Below are 18,375 nucleotides of genomic sequence, written 5' to 3'. Positions count from 1 at the left end.
GAGTAACTGACCCTATCCGCCTCCAGCATAGTACCTCCAGTGACTGTTGCTGGTATCTATCTTATGTTTCTTTTTAGATTGTGAGCCCAGGGGTGGAGGGTGGCCAATGGTGTCCTGGGTTCAGCCCGTTGCTGCAGCCACCTAGCCCTGCCCCCTGCTCTGGTGTCAGATGCTAAGCCCCGCCTGTTTCTGATATCAGACATAAGGGGTGGGCCTAGGGCGCAAGGAGTGGCCCGAGGGGCGGCAGCCCGAGTGCTTGGAACCTGTCCGCTCAATGGTGGCTCCGCCCCATGTGAGCCCTTTGGGGACAGTGATCCATTTTATTTATTTATTATTTCTCTATGTAAACCGCTTTGGAAACTTATGTTTAAAAAAAGTATTTAAATATTTGTTGTTGTGGAGAAACAAGACAGACGAAAAGGACAGTTTAAGAAAGGCTTTGTTAACCATCTTCAGGATGGACTTGGAGGAGAAAAGTCCACCAAAGAGAGATCAATAAAGTGAAACATTAAGGCTTGTCGACAGGAACAGCTTGTGGGGCAAAGTCTGCTTACAGGTCTGACAGTGCGCCCCTTCCATTTTTCTTGTTAAAAACACAAAATGGGCTGCGCCAACAGAGCAGAAAGACATGGAGCATTACATTTGCAATAATCCTGGCTAGAAGTCTGGTTCCAGGTGGGCGTCTTGCAGTGTCCTGGATGGTGGGTGTGGCAGTAGCTGACACAGGGATCCCAGCAATGGTGGTGGTCACTCTTTTGCACTTTGACTTTGTCCAGCATTATGCAGGAAAGAAAAACAAAACAGGAGAACATAAACATATGACATACAAAGCAAGCCTTTCAGTTAGCTCACTACTGAAAGAGTATTCCAAGAGGTGCACAGACGGCTGAAAATAGCACAGGGTCTTCCATTGTTTATTGGGCTAATAGCTATGCTGCCACCCACTAAAGACTCTCTCTTTAGCCATGTGCAGCCTTGAAATGCTGAGAGTTATGAAGTGAGTAGACCTGTCAATTCCCTTTAGGATTTTATTATTTATTATTTTTACATATTTTTATACTACCCAAAACTTATGTTTCTAGGCAGTTTACAACAAATCAAAATAAATGACAACAGAAAAGTTAAAATAATATAAATAATAACAGAAAAAGTTATTACAACAATTCAAATTTTTAAAAACATTTTAAAACAATGTTAAAACTATTTTAAAAATATTTAATTAAAAGCCTGTGTGAACAAATGTGTCTTTAAAGACTTTTTAAAAGTTGTCAGAGATGGGGAGGCTCTTATTTCAGCAGGGAGTGCATTCGAAAGCTTCGAGGCATCAGCGGAGAAGGCCCATCCCTGAGTTGCCACCTGACAAGCTGGTGGCAACTGCAGATGGACCTCTCCTGATGATCTTTAGGATTTCCTTTATAATAGAGATTCCTGTCGCCACCCTAGAACACAAAATCCCTCTCTGAGTGCAAAGCCGAACAAGCTATTACTTTATATGGTGTACGGGCGACCACTATTGTTGCACCAGTCACATTATTATTGGCTTTCCTCCATGAATGCAGATGTCCTGAGGAAAGGCACTTTAACCATTCTTCCCAATATCATTCTCTTGCTCATAAACCAAATTTTCATGCAAGAGTGTGTGAACCTGCCATGACGGATTTTTGGAAATGCATTCTTATTGTATTCAAGTTAACAGAAGACGTTAAGTGTTCACACAATCTTCTACAAAGCAAGGAACTGGCAGCAGCTGCCACCTCTTTTATCAAGTTAACAGAAGTGTGAACACAAAGTCATATGAATATAAGTTGCCTTGTACTGAGTCAGATTCATCTAGCCTGTTCTAGGATAGTGTTAAAGCAGGGCTGCCCAACTTTGGCCCTCCTGCAGATGTTGGCCTACAACTCCCAAAATCCCTGGCTATTAGTCATTGTGGCTAGGGATTATGGGAGTTGTAGTCCAAAAACAGCTGGAGGGCCTAAGTTGCAGGCCTGTGTTAAAGGCTCCCAGGGAATTGGCGGGGAAATGGGATAAGCCCCTCATCAATAGTTACCAACACTCAGTGGCAGAGCACCTACTTGGCATGTGGAAGACCCCAGGCAGGTTCCATCTCTGGCATCTCCTGTTAAGGCTGGGAAAGACTCTAACCTGAATCTCTGGAGAGCTGCTTCCAATCAATGTCCTGTGTTAAATTGATCAATAGTCTGACTCTAAATACGGTAGTTTCATGTGTTTATTCGAACCAGCAGCAGCACTCAGAGATCTCAGGCAGAGGAAGATTGTTTTCAGTCCTGAGGTCCTTTTAGTTGGCGATATCAGAGATTGAACCAAGAACCTTCTGCAAGCAAACCTTCTGCAAGTACTTTAACTGACCCAAAGTTGCTCCCTTAATAATAAAATGGTAGAACCAAGATTCTGACATTGAAGATGCTGACTGGAAAGAGCTTTTAAGTCTTCAGCTAGGTAGGACCTTAAATAGCATCCCTTCCTTGCTGGTCAGTTGAGGAAGCCTCTCCTACGCCTGAATTTAAAAGATAACAAACATTATTCCTGTTCCTCAATGGTACTTCTGTAGGAAGGAGCCCTGAAGACCCTTCAAGTATGTTTTATGGAAACAGATATGACTTGCCTATATTATTAATTTGTTATATAACTTTAAAAAATCAGTAAGGGGAAGCATGTGAATGCTCCCTACATACCTATATGGACATGAGTATTAAGCATCGTTTAATTAAAGAAAGTAAACTTTTGAAGGTTTGGTTTGTTGAGACAGTAAATGCAGCTGCTAACTTCTCTTGAGAAAACCAGAAATGAGAGTACACAGAGGCAGTTGCAGAGAGCTGACTCAAACAATTATAGTGCTGTAAATTTTCCATGGATGCTTAGGGTATAGTGGCCAAACAAAAGAGAATGGGTTGCTGATAATTGAAGTTATCCATGAAAACATTTCAGGTCAAAAGTGTGCACTTCAGTCACTTGTCATGATGGTGCCCGCCCCCTGTCAGAGAGCAATTCCTCAGTAATCCCTGGTACTCCATGTGCTCCCAGCATTTAAGCTGTCTCCGAAAGTTCAATTTGTAGAGAGTATCTCATCCGTGAAGGATGGTTATCGGACTGTGTAAGGTTAAAAGAATTGGAGTTTAACTCATGGCTAGAAGAGAGTGCCTACTGCAGTTTCAGTTGAAAAGCTGAACTTCTCAAAACGCAGCACTGGCTGAGAATTCTGCCAGAGAAACTGTTATAACTCTTGCCTAGTCATACTGAGTATCTTCAGTAATGATGCTCCAGATGCCTGTAAGCATGTATGTGTGCAAGTGATTGTCAATCTACACTTCCTGAACCATTTCACCAGTGCTGGCAGGAGAGGTGCTGTTAAAGCTGAGAGCAATGGGAAAAATGAAAATGACTGTATTTTGGGAAATTGTGACCTTTCACCCGAGAACAAGTCCCAAAATGCCAGTTTCCCATAGAAGCAGAAGTAAGGGGAAAGGCAGAGTTAAGGGCCATGGTTACATCAGCAGCCATTCAACCAATTGTTTCCTATTCCATTTTAACATCTCAAAATACCCACCCTCAACCAAGAAGCTAGGCTGTGTTGCAGTTCTCAAGCATACTCATCATTTGGTGGTCATCTTGCTAGCAAATTGTACTGCAAAGAATGTCTTTGAGCCCCAAAGACCTTTTGTTACATTGGCAGATGGACTGTTTAATCCACATGGCAGCTTTGCCTAAGATAGCAGCGACGTCTTCACCACACATTCAAAACGGGCTGTGGTGATGGGATGCACTGTGCGGAACAGCAATGGACATACAGGCTACAGACATACCTTCAATCTGACCAACAAATTTTTGTTGTTTGTTGTTTGAAAACAAAGAGTGTCTGCTGAAAGGACAACATTTGCATATATTTCATTTTATTTCTACTAGCTATCCTTAAGAACATAAGAACATAAGAACAGCCCTGCTGGATCAGGCCCAAGGCCCATCTAGTCCAGCATCCCGTTTCGCACAGTGGCCCACCAGATGCCGCTGGGAGCCACAGGCAGGAGTTGAGGGCGTGCCCTCTCTCCTGCCATTACTCCCCTGCAACTGGTACTCAGAGGCACCCTGCCCCTAAGGCTGGAGGTGGCCCACAGCCCTCCAACTAGTAGCCACTGATAGACCTCTCCTCCATGAAGTCATCCAAACCCCTCTTTAAGCCATCCAGCTTGTTGGCTGTCACCACATCCTGTGGCAGAGAGTTCCACAAGTGGATCACGCATTGTGTGAAAAAGTACTTCCGTTTGTTGGTCCTAGACCTCCTGGCAATCAATTTCATGGAGTGACCCCTGGTTCTGTTGTGTGAGAGGGAAAAGAATCTCTCTCTCCCCACTTTCTCCACACCATGCATGATTTTATAGACCTCTATCATGTCTCCCCGCAGTCGTCTTTTTTCTAAACTAAAAAGACCCAGGTGTTGTAGTCTTGCCTCATAAGAAAGGTGCTCTAGGCCCCTGATCATCTTGGTTGCCCTCTTCTGTACCTTCTCCAGTTCAACAATGTCTTTTTTAAGATGTGGTGACCAGAATTGTATGCAGTACTCCAAGTGTGGTCGCACCATAGTTTTGTATAAGGGCATTATAATGTTAGCCGTTTTATTTTCAATCCCCTTTCTAATGATCCCTAGCATGGAATTTGCCTTTTTCACACCTGCTGCACATTGAGTCGACACTTTCAACGAGCTGTCAACCACAACCTCAAGATCCCTCTCCTGGTCTGTCACCGACAGCTCGGATCCCATCAGCATATACTTGAAGTTGGGGTTTTTCGTCCCAATGTGCATCACTTTACACTTGCTAACACTGAACCGCATTTGCCATTTTGTCGCCCACTCCCCCAGTTTGGAGAGAGCCTTTTGGAGCTGCTCACAATCCGTTTTGGATTTCACTACCCGGAAGAGTTTGGTATCATCTGCAAATTTGGCCACATCGCTGCTTACCCCTGCTTCTAGATCATTTATGAATAAATTAAAAAGCACCGGTCCCAGTACAGATCCCTGGGGGACCCCACTTCTTACTTCCCTCCATTGTGAAAACTCTCCATTTATACCTACCCTCTGTTTCCTGTCTTTCAACCAGTTAGCAATCCACACATGTACTTATCCCTTTATCCCATGACAGCTAAGTTTCCTCAGGAGTCTTTGATGAGGAACTTTGTCAAAAGCTTTTTGGAAGTCCAGGTAGACTATGTCAACTGGATCACCTTGATCCACACACTCGTTGACACTCTCAAAGAAGTCCAAAAGGTTGGTGAGGCAAGATTTACCTTTGCGGAAGCCATGCTGGCTCACTCCCAGCAGGGCCTGTTCTTCTAGGTCAGGGTTTCTCAACGTGTGGGTCCCCAGACATTATTGGACTTTAACTCCCATAATCCCCAGCCCCAGTGGCCTTTGGTTTGGAATTATGGGAGTTGAAGTCCAATTACATCTGGGGACCCACACGTTGAGAAACTCTGTTCTAGGTGCTTTACAATTTTATCCTTGAGGATGCTTTCCATCCATTTGCCTGGAACGGACGTTAGGCTAACCGGCCTGTAATTTCCCGGATCACCCCTGGATCCCTTTTTGAAAATCGGTGTTACATTTGCTACTCTCCAGTCCTCTGGTACAGAGCCCGATTTCAGGGATAAGTTAAATATTTTAGCAAGGAGTTCGGCAATTTCACATTTGAGTTCTTTGAGAACTCTTGGATGGATGCCATCCGGCCCTGGTGATTTGTTAGCTTTCAGTTTTTCCAGACAGTTCAGAACATCATCCCTTGTCACTTCTATCTGACTCAGCTCTCTAGCCTCCATCCCTAAAAAGCCTTGTTCAGGAACAGGTATATGCTCAGTATCCTCTGCCGTGAAGATAGACGCAAAGAACTAATTTAGTTTCTCTGCAACCTCCATATCCTCCTTAATAATCCCTTTCACTCCCTCATTGTCTAATGGCCCAACTGCCTTATCTGCCTGTAAACAAATTATGAAGGATGAAAGCGGTTATAGAAAAAGCAACGATTGCGCATGAGCAAAGGAAAATCTCAATACCCAAAATGAGGACACTACCCATACAAGTCCCATGAGCTAATAAAGGGCCAGGTTTCTGACCCATCCCACGTCCTCTTAGCTTTTCTGAATAAGCACACTCTATTGAATTTCTGTGTAAATTGCAATGGCAGTTAATATTTCCCTTACTAGGCATAAATGCTTTCAAATACCAACAATATTTTGCAAGGGCATGATAAGGTTAGCTCACAAAGGGAGCAGTGGTGCTTTGTAGCTTACAATCAGTCTTGGCACACACCTGTGTCTGGAGGTTTGAGGGGCAGTCTGCTCTGGTGAGCAGGTAATATCTCCAACTTGACATTTTCTGATGTTGCAGCTAAGAGCTGGGTGGCCTCTAATAACGAACAGTGCTCTGTGCTGGTGCCATCAATGGAAAGGATATGATCGCCAACATGTAAGGCCCCACACCTACAGGAGGAACACAGAAGCACACAAATAGATGAGTCACCTGTAGCTGCTATTAGAGCAATTCAAAATCCAACAGATTCTCTCTCGCTTTTAAACACACACACATGCACACCCTCTCAAGTCTCAGTGGCATTACATCAAACCTATTTTTATTTTTTTTTGCTATACTCTTTATTGGAGTTCAGCTGAAGTCAAAATTAGACAGCCAGAGATCCAGTCTTGGATTGGTTTGACAGGCAACATATGAAAGCACAGAGATTTTATCCAAAGGAAAATCAAGATGGCTTGGCTGAAAAACCAGCCTTCGTTTCTCTGTGAACGAAAGTCAAAACATTAATCTGTCAAACAGCATTTGAGAGTTCTCGTTATCACAAGAATCCAAAGGCCTTTCCAGGCAATAAACAACCCCCAATTCTATTTGCTTTTATTCTTAGCCATCTGGCATTGAAAATGAAAAAAGAAAACCAGGGTAGGTATGTGCACTAACACTAGACAAGGGAGGTGCATAACCTTCAAAAGGGATATATAAATAAATACTATTTGGAAAGAAAAGCAAAAGGTTTGCGAGGTAGCATAAACTGTCACAGGATGAGGGAGTTAGCCTTGCTAATGTTTAATACTTTATTTCTTAAATGGCTAGAGACGCACTCCCATGGTAGAGTGGTATGTACTCATGCAACCACACTGGAGAAGCAGTCACAATAGGGGGTGGGGTGGAGGAGGGAATTTACATGTTCCGGTGCGGAGGGGGGGTTGGCAGTTTTGAGTACAAGGAAATTAGAATATCCCCATATCAATATGTTCCCTTAGAGAACAACGTATGGGATCTTGTACAGGCAAACCTCGATATATGTGGACCCTATATTCATGGTTTCACATATTCGTGGGTGTCTAACTGACACCCAATTTCATTATCTGTGGATACAAAAGAGTTAAAATCCACAGTTCCTAGAGGGCCGGAAGTGACCACAGAGGCCATTTCCGGCCACCATTTTGTCAGGGGGAGCCATTTTGTGGCTCATTTCTTTTTTAAAAAAACACCCCCACACACAATTTTTCACAGAAAGCACAGCGAATTGGGGCCAGCGGGGTGCATCCCTGGACAGCTGGACACCCGCAGAGTCCAGTAGTGAACCCAACTGTAAAGAAAATCTGTGAACCTGGCAAAGTGGGGACTTTCTTATATTTAACAATGGAGAGTAAGTGGCCCTAATTCAGTCCAACATAGGCTTTCTCCAGTGCCTTTTGCAGGTGTCTCCACTGTATTTCTTTTAAGATTGTGAGCCCTTTTGAGACTGAGCACCATTTTCTCATTGCTTTTGGAACAATATACACATTTTCTAAAGAAATATATAAAACAATGGCTCCGGTATGGCAGCCTGTTTAGAAGAGTGTACAAAAAGAAGGATATGTAGCATCTCACCCTGTGCACAGCAAGTCATCATTCCACATTAGCTAGCTTCCAAAAATGGATGACATCTGTCACTTCCAAATGAATTTTTAAATGTAGGCCCATATCAAATATTTAGCTAGGCCTAATTAATCTCTGCCAAGCCAAACTCAATTATCTTGGACCATGTGGTGTGTTAAATTCACTTCCAAAAATACGGTCATGCTTCTTATTGAAAGGTTTTCACTGAGATGCTGGATAGCATTGACTTGTATCAGCAGTTTTCAAAAGGTTCTATCTTGAGAGAATAATTTTCCATATTAGCTTTGCTGCTACAGAACCCCTGCAACCCCTGCCATGGATCCCTGTGTTTTGCAGAGGATTCTGGAGCATATAATAAAGCACACTGTCATTTTACACATGGCACTGCTACGGTCTATTGGGTCTAGTGAACTCTGTGTGTGCCTAACACACATTCCTGTGGCTGCAGATGTCAGGGAAAGATCAGTACTGGAGGAGCAAGTTCTCTTTCAATGAACTTTGACTTTCATTACTGATTTCATCAATCAACACACAGTTCCCCAGAGCAGGGATTCTCAACGTTGGGTCCCCAGATGTTATTGGACTTCAACTCCCATAATCCTCAGCCCCAGTAGCCTCTGTTTGGGGATTATGGGAGTTGAAGTCCAATAACATCTGGGGACCCAACGCTGAGAATCCCTGCCCCAGAGTACAGTTTGAAAACCACTGCCTTGTATTCCAGAACATTACAGCTCCATGGAATAGAACTGGCATCCATATTCAGGAAGTATCACTGGTAGAGTTTCTCTTAAAAGAGATGCAATTGAAATCTTCCTTTACATCTATTAAACGTCCGTATTCCTGTAATCTTGACCAAAAAATACATACTTATAATAAGGGAATGAGGAAACTGAACAGAGCTGGGGAAACACAAACAGTTCACCTTCATACCTGTCTACCACGCTGGCTGGCTTTATTTTGTCAATGACTATGACCTGCTTGTTCCGATGGGTGTTCGTTGTTAACGTGATTCCTAATGCTGAGCCTGGAGTCTTTGCAATTTCTACTAGCAAAGGGCCTGAAGCATTGGCTACTGTATCTATAAAACAAAAAGGCATTTCAGATGCTTGTATATCAACGGTGACACTGGGCAGGAAAGTGTTCATTGTGTCAGCTAGACCAGCCCCAGCTTGTTCATGCCATCCTACATGGCCACTTAGGGCACACCAATCTTCATATCTTAATGTGGAAGTGCCTGCTTGTAGAACCTTCTCACATATACCAACCTTTGAAAATGCAAAAGAAGAGGGACATTTAGGGCAGCTTACACTTTATAGGAAGTGTTCTCGCCACGTTCCTTCCCTCTCCATTCATCTCCAATCCACTGTCCAATCTCCAAACCATTTGTCTCCCATCTCCAATCCACTGTCTCCAATTCAAACAGTTGTCCTGTTTTTGCTGCTTGAAGTTTACAGGGCAGGACAAAGCTAGGGGTGTGCCTGAACCGCTTTGGTGTCTCCTTAGGGAAGCACCAAACCAGTTCGGGCGCCGGGATTCAAATCAGTTTGGTAGCGTGGGGGTGGTTCCTTTACAAAGCAGGTAAGCAAAAGGCCACACATGGCTGCAGCGCTGCTCCCATGCGCAGTGGCCATATGCATGCAGAGGTTGTACACAGACTGCTGGGAGCAGTGAAGCAACTGTGAGCAGTCATTTGAGCAGCGAGCTACTTGCCCGGAAAAATGGTGGGGCGGTGGAGAAGCAGGTAAGGTCCTGCTGTTTAAAGGAACCAACCCCTGCCCTGCCTGTGGCTGCACGAGCTGTTCATGCACATCCTTTGACAAGGCCTGCTGAAGATAGACTGGAGTGGCATAGGTAGGCAGAAGTTTGCAAGTCAATCTGGAATGAATTATTCTTTCATTATGCCTTAATTTTATTTACCATCTAGTAAGAAAAATGAAAATTTGCTCAGGTTTTTTTTAAAAGTCAAACATCTACAATCAGTTACATGGATGCAACTATTTACATAGGATTTCTGTGCAATTAACTATGTACAGGATTTCAGCCTTAAGCAATGAGTCAGTGTACATGTCTCTCTTATGTATATCTGCAGACTTGCCACCTGGCCACTTTTAAACCGGTTGAAGACCTTAAACCAGACCTTAAAGAAATCAGCCAGCTCACGCACCCTTCAGCCTCAATGCAAGATATGAACTTTAAATACGTAAAGAGAACCACAGGGCTCCAATATTCATAGCTAGTGTCCTCTTCAAGAGAAGTGGGGACTTTTGGGACTTAAATACGGTCAAGGTCAGTGTGATGGAGACTTGGAAGAATGGAACCATACCCTACCACTTCACTTCTGAAATTTTTTTTTGTTCAGTTCCATTTATTTGCTTAAAAGCATATATGTCAGCAAAGCACTGTTCATCTCTCATGAGACTATATCCAAGAAGCACATCTGTAGAAATTAAGGATGAATGACTTAAGGATCAAGTGTATTTCACTGATACAGGAAATACTTGATAATGATATGAAAGAGGTTAAAGGGAGATGAAAGGAACACGCTCTGGACAACCAACAGCTGACTGTCTACAAAATTAAAACCTCCTCCCCCAAGGTAGAAGGCTGTCAAAAAGGAGCAGGATTTATGAAGGAGATAAAAACAATTTATCACCTGCAATTAGGTTCCTCAGTGCATTCAGGATATGTAAAGGCTAGTGTGTGTCATCATAACCCCTTTAATCGCTTCAAAGGAAAAGCCGATAGAATAATTTCAAAGAACTCCTGTATTCCCTGCCTCCGAATCTCTTGATGAGTCAGAGCACGGCTTTTCACTTTTATACCAAAGCATCATTTCCTCTCAGCTAAAATGCTGGTATTGCCTAAATGCAACATTCAGTATATGGCTCATGGGTTTCCACACCCCAGATCAGCTTGTGGTAACTATGCTAAGAAAGATACATATATGGAAGGTCTCTAGGTGTCCAGCACATTGATTCCACGTGCCCAGAACTCACAAGCCACACAATGGCTTTGCCTAGGAGCCGTTGACAGGATCAGAGACCGGTAGGGTCAGCCCAGATGAGACCAAACTACTGGTGGCAGGAGGGATTTGTGTGCAAAGCCTCTCCAAACAGCTTATTCTTTTTTCAAAATGGGCTGTTTCAGACGCAACATGACTCCTCGGTTGAATTTGAGAATCCCTGCCATGCTTTCCCATGCGAATGCTCCTTTCAAATTCACCCAAGGTTTAATTTGGCCAAACAACTTGCTGCAAGAGGCGTGGCACAGAGCAGCCGAGGAACAGCTGTGGATTGGGCAAATGGCGGAGGGAGGGGCCAAAGAAACCACCGCAGCAAAATGAACCATGCTGCTGTTGGGTTGTCTGACAAGGGAATTATCTCCTTGCTTTTGGAAGTTTAATTAGAGGCTTCCGTGACTCTGCATTTCATCCGATGGGGTCCAGTATCTTCTGCACAAGCAGCGCAGAATCTATGTGCACAGTTTATGGGTACTTGCCCTGGAGCTGGCAGCACCCGCATGGGAAGCCCTCTGCTCCACACCTCTCAGGTGAACTCCCCATTGTATTATATTACCCAGAGCATTGTGGACAATGGACTAATCAAATAATGTAGGAACAGGGCCTAAAAACTGCGCCCCAAGGCAGGTCTGAACGTTCTTGATTCCAAACTGCACTAACGAACTGCTTGCCAATCTATATTAAGACTGGGTAGACCCAAGTTCAAATCCCCAATCAGCCATGATACTTGCTGGGTGACCCTGCGCCAGTCACTTCTCTCTCAGCCTAACCTACTTCACAGGGTTGTTGTGAGGAGAAACTTATCTATGTAGTATATAGGGCTCCTTGGAGGAAGGCGAGATATAAAATGTAAACAAACAAACAAACTTGCTTCCTGCAGACCAAACAACTGGGTTCTTTGTTTAATAAGTGAGCAAGACCTTAGGAAACCCCATTTTGTGCCACATTCCAGGGTCCATGGATCTCACAGATGTATGCCAGTACATATATTAAGCACACAAAGTTCTGAGCATAGACACTACCACTAGTTAGACCAATTGTGCAGCTATCCACTGTACTTTACAGTTTTAGCTATTAAGCACAAAGTGAATGTATCAATTACTTCTGGATGGGCGTGCAAACAGGTTTGGAACCAAACCGGTTCGACTGCAAGCTGATTCAGTTCAACAGTTCGGGATTGAGCCAAACCACCCCCGGTTCAGCTCGACCCCAGACTGAAACCGCCCCCACCCCGGCCATTTGGGGGCTTCGCAGACCAATAATAATTTTTTAAAAAAATTTCCCCAACTTATCCTCTCCGGGGGGCTTCTTCTAGGTGGCAGGGGGGTCCATGGAGGTCCCCCTTACCCTGCTGGCCTCCTTTATGCACCCATCACCTGGTCTGAGCAGTCTTCAGCCCTTTCCCCTGGCGTGGTGGTCATTTTGGAGACCACTGCACATGCACAAATGGCCCTTGCATGGCCAGGCATTTTAAAAAAACTTTTGCTCCGCAAACCACCCCTGGACTGAACCGAACCAGGAGGATTCGAGGGGGTGCCAGACCAAACCGGTCTGGTCCAGTTCGGACTCGAACCAAACCGGACCCGCAAGTTCTGTGCACATCCCTACTTCTGGAGTGTTATTCTATAACACTGATTCAGAGTTTACTACAGAAAATTCACAACTAACTGTCAGCAGGGTCTAAGGCAGGAAGGCACTATTCAAATGCCTTAATGGGCTGGAACCAACCATGACTTGGCATGTGGAGGCCAAGGTTAATTTTCAGTGCATTATTCCATTAAAATTAATTATTAAAAATTAATGAAAGCAGTTATTAGTTACTTATGGATCTTTCCCCCATCAAGGGGCCCACAATTTTAACCAAGGATAGTGGCCATAAACTAGGCCCTCCTACTGCTCAGTCAGTGGGGCACCTGGAGTACATGACAGTCCCAAACAAGTGTCCTCTCTTCTCCCTGTCATTGTTGCTTTAAGGCTGCAATCCTAGCCATGCAATCCTAGAGCTTTTCACTGTTCCTACTTTTGCTGCAGGATATTCCTGCCTGTGGGTCAGATCTGGCCTTAGTTAGCCTCCACTGCTAACCGAGTAAAGAGGCACCTTTTAAAAGTGGTGATTCTCTTTATTTAGCAGGAGGAGAACAATGGCCCTATTCATCCCCAGCACAGCACCCTTCCAGTGGTGCATCTAGGTAGTTTTGGAGCCTGGACCTAAAGTCCTTTTGGAGGCCCCCCACTCTGCCACCAGATAATCAACACAGTACCCAATCCATTTCAAATTCAGAGTCCTCTCAACCTGCCCTAGATTTGTTCCCAATATCAAAGCCCTATGATGAGCCATTCCAAGAGATCTAAAGGGCGGGGCAAAAGCGGGGTGCTTTATCCTTTTTAATGAAGGCAAGAGGCAGATTCCTCCATATGGGGGTGGAATGATGGTCGGGGGGGGCTTCAGTTCCATACGTTTTTGTAATTTTCTGCCATGAGACAAGCCAGTTATAGGACTTTTTTGATTGTATTAAGAAAACTATTAAAAATCCACAGATTATCCAATTCACTTTAAATTATATATAAGGTGCCCTTGCACCCTCCCCTACATCTATACCCAATATCAAAGCCCTATGGCAAGCCATTCTATCAATCTGCAAAGGGGGGGGGGCGGAGAATAACCTCAAAAAGGAAATCACATCCTTTCAATTAGGTCTGAGGAGGAATAGGGCAGGGCGAGGGTGTGCACAGTGCTCTTCTTGGCTGCCTCTGCCTGCAGGAGTGGAGTTGGAAGCTTGGTTCCCTGAAGCTCTTACACACACACACACACACACACACACACACGGAGGTTCCAGCTCCTTCTCCAACTTCGAGAGTTTTTGGAGATCTTGTTGTTTGTTTGCCTTCCCCCGTCCTCATCCCCAGGGAGGGAGCTACACTTTCCAGCCTAGGGCTTCCTCTCAGGACAGGGTGGAAGGGACTCCTGGTGGGGCCCTTTGGTTGCTCTCCTTTGCTGCTCAGAACCCGTACAGCAACAGAGTCATCCTCCCCACGCTCCCCTCCTCCGGAAGAGGTAGCAGCCCGAACTGGACGGACATTACAGCCATGCTGTTTGTTTGGGCAGCAGCTGCCAGGCTCTCTCTCATGAAGGGGCAGGGCACAACTCAGAGGCAGGCGTCCTGAGCAGGCGCTCTGCTTCCAAGTCCCCCTCATGTAGTCTTCCCCACAGCAGTTCTGCTGTTGCAGGAAAAGCACATTTTCCCCAGTCCAAACTCTACTATTTTCCTGTTAGGATAACACAATTCCCTTCCCCCATGCACACACACACACACTCCCCTCAGCACATGAATTGCTGTAGCGAATGCAACATGGAATGTGTTCCCATAGGTGCCGTGAACACTTATTGCCCATGATCTGCAATGTCTTCTCCCTTCCCACTTTAGCAATGGTTCCTCATTTTGTAAGCTTCCTTCTTTTCCCTCTCCACTGTGCTTTGTTTAGTTCTTTGAATCCTCTATAGTTGCCTTCTCTCATTGTATATTATTATTAACTACTACTACTACTAAAATCAGCTATCTGCACTGTGGCAAGATTATAGCCCCAGTCATATTCCATCTGCTGCCTAGTGCTGCCTAGGGACAAGCTCTTCCACCACTTAGCACTGTTCCTACAGCTAGCACTTGTGTAGCTCTAAAGAAATCTTAGAGTCTTTTGGTTGCCTGGAAAGCCCCCAACTGCAATAGTTTGAAAGACAGTTTAAAAGTGCCATATAAATAACAAGTCGTGCCAATTTAAATCAAAATTTATGCTTTTTTCCTTTTTTTTGCACTGGAAGCTGCAAGTGAAATAAAAAGTATTGGCTCTAGGAAAACATACAGAAAGATATGTAACAAACCTAAAGGCATCAGATGCTTTCATTTCCCACAGCCAGGAGATCCAGACTGTTTGGCAAGGTTCACATTGCCAACACTGCCAGGAGCCAAGTGTCTCAGACACCACATGCTGCTGACATCAGGTAAAGTGAACAGGGTAGGTTATTTGTCTGGCTCCCACAGGCAAAGCTGGAGAGAGACTACCCATCCAAGTTTACACTAAGAGTGAAATTAGGCATTCAAGACATGTGGAGCTGCTACTAATTCATGTCTTTTTCTCCTGATAGTGTCTAGTGCAAAGTGGGAGCGGGAAAATAGTTCAGGTTCAGAATTCAATCCTTGGTATCTTCATAAAGATCTCAGCTTGCATGGCTGGGAAATATTTCTGCCTGAGACCATGGAAAACCACTGCAAGTCAGAACACACACCACTGCTAGATGGATCAACTGCCAGATGTCAACACAAGGTGTGATTCCATCCCCTTAACCTTACAAAATTGACTGTCAACATCAAAGAAAGGGAAAGCACAGTACACTGAACATCACAGCATGCATTGTGTTATACATTCTACCAAAAGAAAGTGGGCGCCAGGAATCGAAATTGTCTTGATGGCACACTTTACCTTTACCCAAGGAGGACAATACTGAGCAGCTGCAGTTGATCCATGTCTTTTGTAAGTTCTGTCTTTAGATAAGACACGGTCTGGGTTGCCCCAAATAGGGAACTTACATAGCAGAAAATGTTTAATTGGGGTCTATTAAGTAACTGGGAATGAGGGAGAGAATAATAACTGGGAATGAGGCATTTAGAACAAGCAATTTGATCTTAATTCATTTCTGTTTGCTTGCCAATGGCAAAAAGCAAAGCTGCAAGTAACGAACCCTAAAATGGCCCTATGAAAAGTGTTCCAAAATGTATTTTGTTCCAACAAGGAGGAGTCATGAAAGGAGGAGTCATGGAAAAGCCAGTCATGCTAGAGCCTGTCAGGATCAGAACACAGCCTGGCATATTGCTACTATGATTCTTACACAAAAGGTTTCAGTCTGTTTCCAGGCTTCAGCGTTTAAGAGGTGGTCAGGTTAAATATTGCACAATATCTACTGAGGGCTTGACATCCATTACTGCTGAGCTAACAGAAGCATAAAGGGCAGAGATGTAGAACATCACAACAGTAACAACAAAAAGAGCCACATGGCAGCAGCTTTTATAATTCATGTAGCATTGATCAATAAAGGAAGCTAGGCCCTGAAAGGCTAATAATATCTTGCACTACTGTATTGACTCTGCCGTAAGAATTGCAAAATGCTTTACAAGCAACAAATCCAGTCTCTCAGCAATATTAGGAGGTAGGGACTCCCTGCAGTCACAAGGAGAAAAACTAGTAGGATAAATAGAATTCCAGCACAAAGGAATCATGAGCAACAAAGAGCCTAAAGGGTTCCAAACTGGCTTCACCAGAAATCTGCTCTGCTTAAAAACCATCATCAAACTTTCAACAGGAATGAAAGTGGCAGTTTTGGAGAGTTGGGGAAAGAAATCAATTTTACTGTTGTTCAATGCAGTTAAAGCAAAAAACATATAGCGTACTGGGATCTATAAACATGTACCACAAGAAGAACCATAAAGATCCTCCATCAAAACTAGCCAATGGGGGCAGGGAACCACAATACGATGGAAAATTACTGTATTGGAAAGTATATTCAATATGGATCAATTTGATGTAAATAGAACTAAGGTATATACAAGAAGAAACAGTAGAATCCACAGGGGAAATGACGATATAGAGTCCACAAACTACATATCAAAACAGAGTAATGGAGTCCCTAAGATGAAGTTATTGGTGAAGACGTCCACACACTTCGGTGACCACCTCTTTGAAATACAATCATCTCTCACCAACCGCAGGTTTCCCAATTGTGGATTTGAGTATCAGTGACTAGGAAATTGTGGCACGTCTTGCCAACTGCGACCTGAGTATCCACAGTTTGGTGAGATTTTTTTTTTTGAAATTTTGGAGGGTTGGGGTGATTCTTTCTAATTTTTAACTGGTTTTTCCAGTCTTTTTGCGACTGAGACTCCCCAACCCCCTGTTTGCCATTGCTTTCAATGGTTCTTCAACTGTGAATTCACCAACCGTGAGGTTTTCCAGGAACTGAACCCTCACGGTTGGCGAAGGATGACTGTAGTTCACACCTTCAATATTGATTTACAATTGATAGCTAGCAGGTATATAAGATACAAGTAGGTTGTAAGAGACGGGGGTATGAGCAAGTCTTGCACCTTCTTTCATAAGAGCATTTTCTAGAAGCAACAGAAGAGGTAACACAATAGTATGTACCAAACAAGTTCCTGACTTTTTGTGGTTGTAATATAGTCTTTTGACAAGGTTTTTTATCTTTATATCCCTCACTAGTTAAGTGTTTCTTCAGCTGAAATCTCTCTGAGACAATGTTTCTACTACATTTGGCAATATAACCAGTCTATTTTAAGCTTTGCTTAAACTTCCTGTTTAATTTTATCTATATGATATGGGTTATGAAGTATCCCGTGCAGGGATATATTGGGGAGGTATGTTTTTTGAAATATGTTAAGAGGTTCAAATAATGACTGAGTTTCATTTCTCAGAAGATCCAGAAATTTGAGTATACTGATCAATGTCAGCACACAAGATCCATATCCACCATCACCTGATAAATAACTATTTTGAAATGGATAGTGTGTGGATGTCTTCACTAATAATTTCATCTTAGGGACTCCATTGCTCTGTTTCGATATATAGTCCGTGGGCTCTATCATTTATACGGTCATTTCCACTGTGGATTCTACTGTTTCTTCTTGTATATACTATTGGTCTATTTACATCCAATTGATCCATACTGAATACACTTTCCAATATAGTAATTTTCTATCATATTGTGGTTATTCTTTTTTCCATTGGCTAGTTTAATGGGCCATCTTTTTCGTTCAATGCAGTTAAACATTTGCCGATTTCTAGTAGTAAATGCAGTTATGCTGCAGAAGATATCTAGTAATAACATTCTGGCTACTTTGACAGAAGACAACCTTTCTCCCACTACTTTTAGAACAATTTGAACCATTTATAAGTGAGCTTTCAGAAAAGCACATGGTGAGAGAGGAAAGCCAGGATTGCCACTATGTGCACAGGAGGCATCATAGCCAGTCATGGTTTCCCAAGTAGATTCCCAATAATTCACAAAATACACATTTGTCACATTGGCAAATGTGAAATGTCCTTAAGAATGGATCAATTCACTGACCTAGAACTATGTATCTGCAGTACCATTTGAATGAAACAGCCAGATTAATATATGCTTCCATTTCTATGTAGACAAGATGTTCTCCATGCCAATATACCATGGCATGTTTAACAAAATGGGAACAACAACAAGTTGTTCTAGTAAGAACTAATAAGCCTACTTTCATTTCACTGTCTCTACAACTGAACTAAATTTGGTTCAAATCGAGCTCCATACGTTACATCTCTTGCACCTCAAAAGTTCATGCATTCACCATCTTGGATTGGGGTGGATGACATCATTACAAACTACAGCACTGAGATT

General features: G+C 43.4%; 1 protein-coding gene across 14 annotated transcripts in view; it reads right to left on the bottom strand.

The window, feature by feature from the left end:
* Window positions 1-18,375, bottom strand: part of GRIP2 (glutamate receptor interacting protein 2) — a 656,014-nt gene that overhangs the window by 70,452 nt on the left and 567,187 nt on the right. For all 14 annotated transcript variants that reach the window (XM_053290766.1, XM_053290774.1, XM_053290767.1 and 11 more), the window contains 3 exons: window positions 8,852-8,999; window positions 6,320-6,489; window positions 641-766 (listed from right to left, as the gene is read on the bottom strand). In XM_053290766.1, coding sequence (XP_053146741.1) covers window positions 641-766; window positions 6,320-6,489; window positions 8,852-8,999 — 444 coding nt within the window. The remainder of the gene's footprint in view (window positions 1-640; window positions 767-6,319; window positions 6,490-8,851; window positions 9,000-18,375) is intronic.

Source organism: Hemicordylus capensis, chromosome 2 (assembly GCF_027244095.1).
Source record: "Hemicordylus capensis ecotype Gifberg chromosome 2, rHemCap1.1.pri, whole genome shotgun sequence".
Lineage (NCBI taxonomy): Eukaryota > Metazoa > Chordata > Lepidosauria > Squamata > Cordylidae > Hemicordylus > Hemicordylus capensis.
The sequence above is the reverse complement of the archived record's forward strand: the minus strand, read 5'-3'. Positions and strand labels throughout refer to the sequence as shown.